This window comes from Arachis ipaensis, chromosome B08, assembly GCF_000816755.2.
Source record: "Arachis ipaensis cultivar K30076 chromosome B08, Araip1.1, whole genome shotgun sequence".
NCBI classification, from domain to species: Eukaryota; Viridiplantae; Streptophyta; class Magnoliopsida; order Fabales; family Fabaceae; genus Arachis; species Arachis ipaensis.
The window spans coordinates 8,017,118-8,027,486 of record NC_029792.2 but is presented as its reverse complement, the minus strand read 5'-3'; the positions used below and the strand labels follow the sequence as shown (position 1 = coordinate 8,027,486).

Sequence of the window (10,369 nt, the reverse complement as noted above, 5' to 3'; positions counted from 1 at the left end):
GATTTTCTGGAGCTACAGAACTCGAAATGGCGCACTTCCAATTGAGTTGGAAAGTAGACATCCAGGGCTTTCCAGCAATGTATAATAGTCCATACTTTGGCCAAGTTTAGATGACGCAAACTGGCGTTCAACACCAGCTCTCTGCCCAAATCTGGCGTCCAGCGCCAGAAAAGGATCCAAAACCAGAGTTGAACGCCCAAACTGGCACAAAAACTGGCGTTCAACTCCAAGAAGGACCTCTACACGTGCAACACTCAAGCACAGCCCAAGCACACACCAAGTGGGCCCCAGAAGTGGATTTATGCATCAATTACTTACTTCTGTAAACCCTAGTAGCTAGTTTATTATAAATAGGACCTTTTAATATTGTATTAGGTATCTTTGATCAGTTGTATGCTATCTTAGATCACGTTTGAGGGCTGGCCTCTCGGCCATGCCTAAACTTTCACTTATGTATTTTTAACGGTAGATTTTCTATACTCCATAGATTAAGGTGTGGAGCTCTGCTGTTCCTCAAAGATTAATGCAAAGTACTACTGTTTTCTATTCAATTCATCTTGTTTCGCTTCTAAGATATTCATTCGTACTTCAATCTGAATGTGATGAACATGACAATCATCATCATTCCCTATGAACGCGTGCCTGACAACCACTTCCGTTCTACCTTAGACTGAATGAATATCTCTTAGATCTCCTAACCAGAATCTTCGTGGTGTAAGCTAGAATGATGGCGGCATTCAAGAGAATCCGGAAGGTCTAAACCTTGTCTGTGGTATTCCGAGTAGGATTCAATGATTGGATGACTGTGACGAGCTTCAAACTCGCGAGTGCCGGGCGTTAGTGACAGACGCAAAAGGATAGTAAATCCTATTCCAGCATGATCGAGAACCGACAGATGAATAGCCGTGCCGTGACAGGGTGCGTTGACCATTTTCACTGAGAGGATAAGATGAAGCCATTGACAAGGGTGATGCCTCCAGACGATTAGCCGTGCCGTGACAGGGCATTTGGATCATTTTCCCGAGAGAAGACCGAAAGTAGCCATTGACAATGGTGATGTATCACATAAAGCCAGCCATGGAAAGGAATGAGACTGATTGGATGAAGATAGCAGGAAAGCAGAGGTTCAGAATTATAAGGACAAAATAGACATAAAATTTGTTTTGAAAAATCCAATAACTTCCTACTAAAATGACAGTTTTAAAAAATATGAGACAGTCTGCAAATTGCTAATAAATAAAAAGAAAATGAACTGGTATAAATATCAATATCTTCACATTTTTTATCATCTTCATGCTTTGTTTAATTCTATGTTAGTTTTAGTTTATATAGTTTGTTCTGTCAATATCTTCGCATTCTTTATCATGTTCATATTTTGTTTAATTTTATATTAATTTTAATTTATATCCTTTTGTTTTGAGTACGTTATCCTTTCAATAGTTTAGTTTTTACTTTTTTGTATTTTTCTTGCTGTTCTGTTATTCTCCTTTCTTCAACACTCTCGCCTTCGTCTTCTTCCATTGCCTTCATCAACTGCGGTTGTTAATTTCATTCAGTTTTACAACGGTTACTACTTTCACATATAACATCCACTTATATTTTTTCTTCTCTTTAGTTTACTTATCTAATCTATATTTTCAAGCATTCCTCTGCCTTTTTAATTTATTCTCAATTTTTGACGTATGAAAATACTACTATGTCTTTTTTTTTAATCAATTTAATGTAGAAAGAAATATTTTTTTTTGTCTTATCAATTTGATGCAGAAAGAAAACAGTTTCTTTTTATTTGATATGTGTTTTATGTTTTTTATATGTCCTTACCTATCACTAATTGAATGAAAGAGTTCCATAAATATTTTGTTAACTTATTTTTTTAAATTACTTTGTAATAATATTTTTTAAATTTTTTAAAATATTAATTATGTAGAGTATTATGTTCAAAATTTGATTACATAAATATTTACTTTGAAAATAAATTAAATTATTAATTTTGTCTACCACAATATTATTTATTTTGCATATTGGCTAAGTTATATGATTGGCATATATATATAGGACGCAAGAAAATTCGCACCCATCAAAGATTCGTTAAAACTGAAATTCTCACCAATGAATTACATAAGTATCTCTATCCCTATTTTATTATATTATTTTTGAAAACTCCATAACCATTTGATATCCACCTGACTGAGATTTACAAGGTGACCATAGCTTGCTTCATACCGACAATCTCCGTGGGATTCGACCCTTACTCACGTAAGGTATTACTTGGACGACCCAGTGCACTTGCTGGTTAGTTATGCGAAGTTGTAAAGATATGTTTAGACCATGGTCCTGCGCATCCGTTTTTGGTGCCATTGCCAGGGAATCAATTTCGAACAACAATTCACAACCTGAATAGCAATTTCGCATACCAGTGTTGTAGGCCTTGGTGTTGTTGCCACAGATATAGAAGGAGTTGGATTCACAACACTTGAAACCTAGTTGTTATGTATAACAAAGTATTCATGAAATTTAGGGTACATAACAGTTTGAGAGGTCAACATTTTACAATAATATAATTAACTTAAAGCTGGAGTGTGTTGCTGGCTATTGTTAATGTGATTCTGGCTAGACGGAGCCTGGCTAGATTGAGCACTTTGGGTGTTAGGAGTATCCTGTCCAATTATGTTGACCAATTAGAACCTACTATATTACTTCCATAACATTGCATTAAACAGAGACATACATCACGAAGCAAAACCAATTAAACAGATTACTACTTAAGTACAGTACTTACATTATTATTTGGTGCTGATTGTGATAATGGAAGGACTACTATTTATTAACTTGTGCCACCTTTCTTAGACTTCTTGGTCTTAGGTTTCCAGTTGGGGTCAGATGGAGCACCCTTGCATGTCTTATAATTATATCCCGCTGCACAACATTTACTACAAGTGACTTTAAATGATCTCTTCAACTTGTCACCTTGCTGCATCAGTGGTTCATCCAGATCCTTCTGTCTGTTGTGCACCTTTGACCTGCCTATTGGTCTCTTTATGATGGGAGGATCTGGCCTTGAATACTCACTTCTTGTCCAAAACTCCTGACTTGGCACAGGTTGAATACAATGTGCATATGTATTATGGATTGACTCCATGCATAACCATGGATGCACATATTCCTCTGGATGATCATGCCTCTTCCTTATTGCTGTAACTGCATGGATACATGGCATGCCTGAAACAGAACAACATCATGGACTAGTAGCAAGTAAACCATATAATTGAGAAAATATTCAACAATTAATTAAAACTAACCACTCAGCTGCCATTTGTTGCATGAGCAGGTTTGCTTGATAAGATCCATGTCCACCTTTGTATTTTTATGACTCACTTCAAATCTCTTACGTTCGTCGTCACCTATCCACTCTGCAAGCTATTTGTTGCTGGGCCTTATAAGACGCTCCAGCCTCTTCTGCTGAACAGGTGCGAGCTTTCTAGGATAATTTTCAAGTAACTCCTTATGCTTGACCATCCTCCCCATTAGATAGCACCTAATTTCTTCACGCATTGTGAGAATAGGCTTGCTTCTATAGTTTACTATCTTTGCGTTGAATACCTCACACATGTTATTTGTGAGGTTGTCCACTTTTAGTCCATGTGAGAAATAGGCCTTCACCCAAGTTGCTGGCTCAAATTTCGACAGATATTTTCATGCACCTTGGCTAATTCCTTTGAGCTTCTCCATCTATTCCTTGAATTCTGGTATGGTGGTGCATTTAGCACAGTCCCAAACCACCTCCCGAATACACGAATCCTTAAACCGGTTGATAAATTTTTTTCAAATGTGTATCACACAATTTTGGTGATGGGCATTTGGCATCACTGATTTTAATGCAGGTAGCAATCCCTAACACAGTATACAATGAAGTCAATATCTAACAGAACCCTAGCACTAAACAACAGTCAACACCACTACATAGTAGTTGCCCAATCATATACTAAACCAGCAGTCAATACATAACTATTAATTAGCAGTTGCACATTCATATTAACTAAACCAACAGTCATCATACAATTGTATATAGCTACTAAAACATAACCTAGTATTCAACAACAGTCAACATTAAACAATTACCTAACTCTAAAATAGAAGCTAAAAGTAAATAAGTGCATAAGTAAAACAGAACTCAATTGTGAACAAGTACCAAGTAGTTAAAGAATTATGAAGTTTACCTTTTATTAGTCGGACATAAAATTCCAACCATAAGTCTGCACATCCCCCAAATCCTCTCGGAGTAGAGTCAGAAACCACCCTCAGCAATGAATGAGTCTTTCACAACTTCCTTAAATCTCTCTATGGTGGCAAACCTAGTCCCTAACTCAAACGTCCCCTCTCCAAAAGCATAATCATCATCAAGCTCAGGGAATTTATGCTTGCTAGATTCATCATCTGATGATATAGGTGTATGTAAATTCTCAGATTCATAATCATATATCGAGTCATCATCATCATCTTGGACTTCACTCACATAGAACTTAACATTTTGGTCTTGGTTGGATTGTGGGTCTCTGTTGGGCTGCACATTAGGACCAGGCCCAACATTAGTTCTGGCCTGCTGCTCATTGGGTCCTGCCCTAGCCTGCTGCCTTCTAGTAACATTAGATGCACCTAGTCCACTACTTTGTCCCTTCTTCTTCCACGTCTTCCTATTTCTTTTGACACTTGTCTTCTTTGCAGTTGGCTTCTTTGGAGGCACATCTTTTTTCTTTCCCTTCATTACTCTTTTCCTTTTACTACCATTGTCATCAGCACTATTATCATCTTCGTCACTGTCACTTTCAAACCCGGGTGGTGGAGGTTTGTAGGGCTCATCCTCCGTACTCTCGTACCCATCATCAGATGACGAACTCTGAAGATCCACCAAAACCTCTTATGAGACAGGGCTGTTACTTTGGTTTCTAGCATCCTCCACAATCTCAGGCTCATCAACAGGGTTGTCAAAGAATAGGTAAAACTCGTCCATTTCTGTATTCTTCATTTTGTTCTCTCGCATTGCATTAATCCCTGCATCTCCTGTCAAAATATGCAGCCCAAACTCAACATGAGCACTCTTTGGATCATACCAATAAACTGTCTTGTATGATTGGTACCCCAAGTCCTTGAACAGTGTGATCAAGTCTCCGAAATTCACAAAATCCAGGTCCATTTCGGGAAACTTCTCTACCTTCCCATTTTTATAAACCAGAGAACCATTACTTTCTCTCACAAAATTACCTCCATGGTGGAAAACCGGCACCACAAGCACATCGACCCTCTAAAAAAAAAAACAAAAAACAATGATCAAGAAGTACTCTTTTCACATATTAAAAAGCAATGTCCTTCAAAAACAGAAACGAAAATCACCCCAGAACATTTCTTTGCCCTAACAGTTAATCAATTTCAAAGGAAAAACCCCAATACTTTTTTTACAACTCTATCAACATGCACGTTCAGTTCTTTCACAATACAGTTCTAACTTGCATAAGCAATGAATCTGACAGTCCACTCACTAAGCAACGCAATGAATTCTTACCTTCGGTGATGAAGACAGCAACTCAGACAACAATAGAGGGTTCTCCCTCTTGGACAGCCACTGTACACCGCAACCGTCTCAGCCTGGGTAGTGATTTCTTTGGAGAGAGAAATAGAGTATGGTGATCGTTGGTATTCTTAGGGTTTAATGTAATTCAGTAAGTGTGGTATGGGTGTAATGGGTATTGTATACAACTGAAGGGATGAGAGTGTATGTAAATGGCCAAATGCGAAATGACGTAGTTTTTAGGTTGAGGGACTTATTTGTCCAATTTTTGAAACTACCCTTCCACTTATCAGTCCACGTGTCAACCCGTGACGCCAGGTTATCAGAACGGGAGTCACGTCAGACTTTTCTATTGGGTTTGACAGAGGCATTTGGATGGAGGGACTCATCCATCCAAGTTTTGTGAAGGTCGGGGATTTAAAAGTATTTTTAAATGGTTTTGTCCTTTTCTCATATTCATCTAAATTAAGGAAAAAAGTGACTACCAGATTTTGGAAGGTTTTTATACCTTTTAAGTTTAAAACCTTAACTCATAAGTTCACTAAAATAAAAATGGGACAAATCATAACTGGACTTAAAACAAACAAAACAAACTAAAATAAAATAAACATAAAATAAATACTAAAAAAATGATGCCCATAATTGTGACCAAACCTAATTCTCTTTGGGTTCAAATTATGATTGGAAAATTTGGGAGAGGGAATAATCCTATGCAAAATATGGTGGCTATCAGTGGTGACTCTATATTGTGAAAAAGTCTTATAGCCAAATGGCACATCATCAAGGAAAACATAGGTTACCTACTTGGAAATGGTGAGGCAAGGAAGTTCTGAACAAACGCTTGGTTGGAACCCTATAACTTACTAGCTAATTTAACATCCCCAATCCTGACACTTAAGGAAGAAAATTGTCCAGTGAGTGACTATATAGATGAAGAAGGACAATGAAAAATAGAAAAGCTAAATACCCTCCTACCTGCAGTATCATTAATAAAATTCGAAGCACTCTCCCTCCTTCAATAGAAGATGGCAGGGATATCCTCTTTTGGCGACTCAATCCTAAAGGTGAGTTTGCTATCAAACATACCTATCAATTTCTTTCCCATTGCGACCACGACTCAGATCGATTATGGAAATTGATTTGGGATTGGAAAAGGGTTACAAAGGGCGAAGGTGTTCCTTTGGCAGTTGGCTCATAATGCTGTCTTAACAGCTTCCAGAACTGTGGGATGGGGTAGAGAGAACAATCCCAACTGCATGAGTTGTGATAATGATATTGAGACTCCCTTTCATGTTATTCGAGATTGTCCCATGTCATCGCCAGTGTGGAATTGCCGAGTGAAACTGCAAAATATTGGCATGTTTTATAATCTTGATTTGAAAGAGTGGATTATTGCTAATATGACTGTGGACATGGGGTCTGATGATGATATGGAATGGAAGGATATTTTTGTCATAGCAGTTTGGCTTATATGGAAATTTAGGAATGAATATATACATTCTAATATAAATACCTCCTTAAGAATCAAAGAGATGAAAATAAAGAACTTAGCAAGAGAAATTAGGGATGCCAGAAGAAGAATAGAGAATAATCAGCATGAAGAGTCTCTGACAGTATCTTGGCAACCAACCCAAAAGGATTGAATCAAGCTAAATACAGATGGGGCCTCAAGAGGTAACCTTGGACAAGGTAGTTGCGCTGAAATTTTCAGAAATGCGGATAGTGGCTGGATTTATTGGATGCCAGACGTCTGATCTATGCAAAGGCAATAGAAACGGAGGTTGCAACAATACGGAAGGGACTGAAGATAGCATGGGAGAAAAGATTTAGAAGGATTGAGCTAGAAACAGACTCTCAAGAAACTGTGAATTTGATGGAGAACCCTCCAAAATGCCACCCAACTCTAACCCACCCAATCAGAAGGATCAGAGAGCTTCTCAACAGGGAATGGCAAGTGCACATATGACATATATATAGAGAGAGGCTAATCAATTAGCTTATGAAATTGCAAATTTGCTACTAAATCAAAATAGGGAGCATGCTACTTGGGATCAATCTCCCATGGAGACCACTCTAATTTGATTTGCTAATAGAAGTGGGGTTTCTTTTCCCGTTAATTTGTTTTGTTTTTTGTTTTGTTCCTGGCCTTAGGGCCTCCAGTATACAAAAAAAAAGTGATGCATATATAATTCATTTTAATTAATAAGAGTCTTTAATGCATCTTGTAAATAATATGACATTTGACTTTTTATAACTATTAGTCATTGTCTTGTCTAATTCTTGATGCATCTTCTGAACAAATGATTTAGCCATATTTACAAAATCTTCTTTTATTCTCTTAGTTGTTACTCTTGTAATTAGACCAATTGGCATATAACAATTCTCAGTTTGTCCCGTAAATTTTCAAAGGTCAAACAGTAGGATTGATGTTACGAGTATTAAGAATATTGAGATTGCACATGATAAAGTATGTGCAGTCAGCTAAAGTTAGTTTGTTTGTTTTGCCTCACACCCAGTGCTGTTGATGTTTTCATCTGGCTATTGGGGATGCTTGGTGGTACATATGTTCCCTGCTACCTCTCTTTCTCTTGGTGGTAGAGTTTTTAGAACCAATCTACAGGAGATTTCAAGTAAAAAATATGGGGGATGGTGGAGTAAAGAAGATGGGACAAGAGGATATATGTTATTAGGAGTGATTATGTTTGGTTGTTATTGGTTCATCTTTATACTGAGAGGGACAATGTTTTATTTTGGCTTTGTGTTACTTTTGGAAGGTTTTACATATTTGAGGTTGGGATATCTTGGTAGTGGTTTTTTTTGGCAGGGGTGCTGTTGTAGTTGGTGTCTTTCATGTTGGGATTGTTTTTTCGGTTTTGTTGTGTTTTTGGTTTTTATGTTTTAGCTTTAGCATTGATGTTGTTGTTGGGCTCTGAGTGTTTGTTTTAGGTGGTTGTTGGGAGATTATGTATCCATGATATCTGTTGGGTGATTAAATTGGATACCTTTCAACTATAATCTTTTATTTTCACTGTTATGTATGAAATCTTTTAATCCTTAAACAAGTGGCTGGTATTATTATTGAAAATTTAGTTAAAGTATTATGAATACTGCATGCTGAAAATTATTATTGTAAAATTATTCTTATTATTGAATTAGCATAATTCAATTTTATTCTGCATAACAGACCACGACTCGATCAAGACCATAAGCCAAAAAGGTTGTAATTAAAAAGACATAATAAGAACAAGCCTCTTAATTAACAAACTTTAAGAGAGAGATATATTTGAGAGATGCCAAATTAAATTCGACTGATCCTCATTCTCTTGTTAGGCTTAGCAGTCTTAGGAAAGTTCATCACTTCAAGCACATCCAACAGGTTGGGATTCTGGCATCTTGGGCATTCAGGGTTGGATTTGGATACCATCACATAGATGTGACAATAAGTGCATCCCATCACAATCAATGAATCCACATCTTCATCATTTTCCATATCAGCATTCTCAGAACTTGATGATATTCTCATATTTCTCATCATTGCTTTCTTCTTCATAAACTTCATGCTGCTGCTTTTCTTTTCTTTTCCCTTAGCAGCTGATGATTCAACAACCTTCAAAGATACAATCAATCAATGAAAAAGGCAAAGAATAACAATAAAGCTAGCTGGCTAAACTATTTTTCAACCAAGTCACATGCATGCATTTTTTCCCTCTTTTTTTATATGTCCAGTAAACTAACTTTTTAAAGAATTATATCTCCAAAACATTAAAGTCTAACTAACAAAATATACACAACACAGAAATTTAGTGCACAATACAGAATTTTTTAAAGAACCGTATGCCCATAATATTGACATTCAACCAACAAAATATGCAAAGCATAAAAATTAAGGTGCACAACATAAAAAATTTGGTACACAACGCCTAAATTTGTGTGTAAATTTTTGAAAAATCATGTGTCTAGAATATTGATATTTAACCAACAAAATTTGTATAACATATAAATTTGATGCACAACATAGAAAATTTTAAACGACTACATACCTAGGACACTGACTCACGAAACCAACAAAATACATTCCGCAAAATTTTTTATACTATACAAATGTGTGACGCATGTAATTTTTTTTCTAGACTTGTGCCAACTTATTTAGACTTAATTACAAAAAATACATATGTATAGTATCACCCAAATAATAATTGTAAAAACCAAATATAGGATGCATCCATTCAACACTAATTTATTACCATAAAGTTTTCATTTTCACACTGATCAAGTTTAGCAGCAGGTTGATTGAGGTCAAAGGATACCATAAAATATTTACGAAGTGCATCGAGTGTAGTTATTGAGTTCGGAGGATGAGCAACAACATTATTAGCATCAACATCAATGTTCAGCATATCTCTCAACTTAGGGGTAACAACTTCACTTTTTGGTGATTTAATGGTGGGTGGTGTTTCCATTGTAGTAAAGTGATTAGGGGTAACAGCTTCACTTTTTGGTGATTTAATGGTGGGTGGTGTTTTCATTGTAGTAAAGTGATGAGAGTCTAAGATATGTTTTAATATTTTTTTGAGGGGAGGTTTATATAAACCCACTTAAGGTGGTTTTGAGCACACTGACTTGAGAATGAAAGCTGGTTCATGCATGCTTTCTTGTCCCTGTGTATTCATTATTCAAGACTCACGTTTATTAGCAAGTCTCCATTTTTTAATGAGCCATTATTGCATATTTATGGAAAATTAAAAATAATATGAATGTGGACAAGAAATATTTTCAGGTCATTATTATTAGTCTTCAAACTCAATT

At 36.3% G+C, this 10,369-nt stretch overlaps 3 protein-coding genes across 4 annotated transcripts; 1 reads left to right on the top strand and 2 right to left on the bottom strand.

Moving 5' to 3' along the window:
- Positions 2,825–3,729, bottom strand: LOC107610449. The gene is made up of 2 exons (XM_016312499.1): positions 3,702–3,729; positions 2,825–3,219 (listed from the first exon to the last, which is right to left on the bottom strand). The coding sequence occupies exons 1-2, from the start codon at positions 3,727–3,729 to the stop codon at positions 2,825–2,827; spliced, it is 423 nt and encodes a 140-aa protein (XP_016167985.1).
- On the top strand, positions 5,467–7,206 carry LOC107610450. The gene is made up of 2 exons (XM_016312500.1): positions 5,467–5,644; positions 6,719–7,206. Exons 1-2 carry the CDS (start codon positions 5,467–5,469, stop codon positions 7,204–7,206), a joined length of 666 nt encoding a protein of 221 aa, XP_016167986.1.
- LOC107612469 lies at positions 8,702–10,127 on the bottom strand. Of its 2 annotated transcripts, none has more exons than XM_021110250.1 (2): positions 9,871–10,127; positions 8,702–9,170 (listed from the first exon to the last, which is right to left on the bottom strand). In XM_021110250.1, the coding sequence occupies exons 1-2, from the start codon at positions 10,087–10,089 to the stop codon at positions 8,862–8,864; spliced, it is 528 nt and encodes a 175-aa protein (XP_020965909.1). In that variant the 5' UTR covers positions 10,090–10,127; the 3' UTR covers positions 8,702–8,861. The 2 variants fall into 2 exon arrangements, with proteins under 2 accessions (XP_020965909.1, XP_016169648.1); XM_016314162.2 differs by having other exon boundaries at positions 8,708–9,170; positions 9,808–10,126.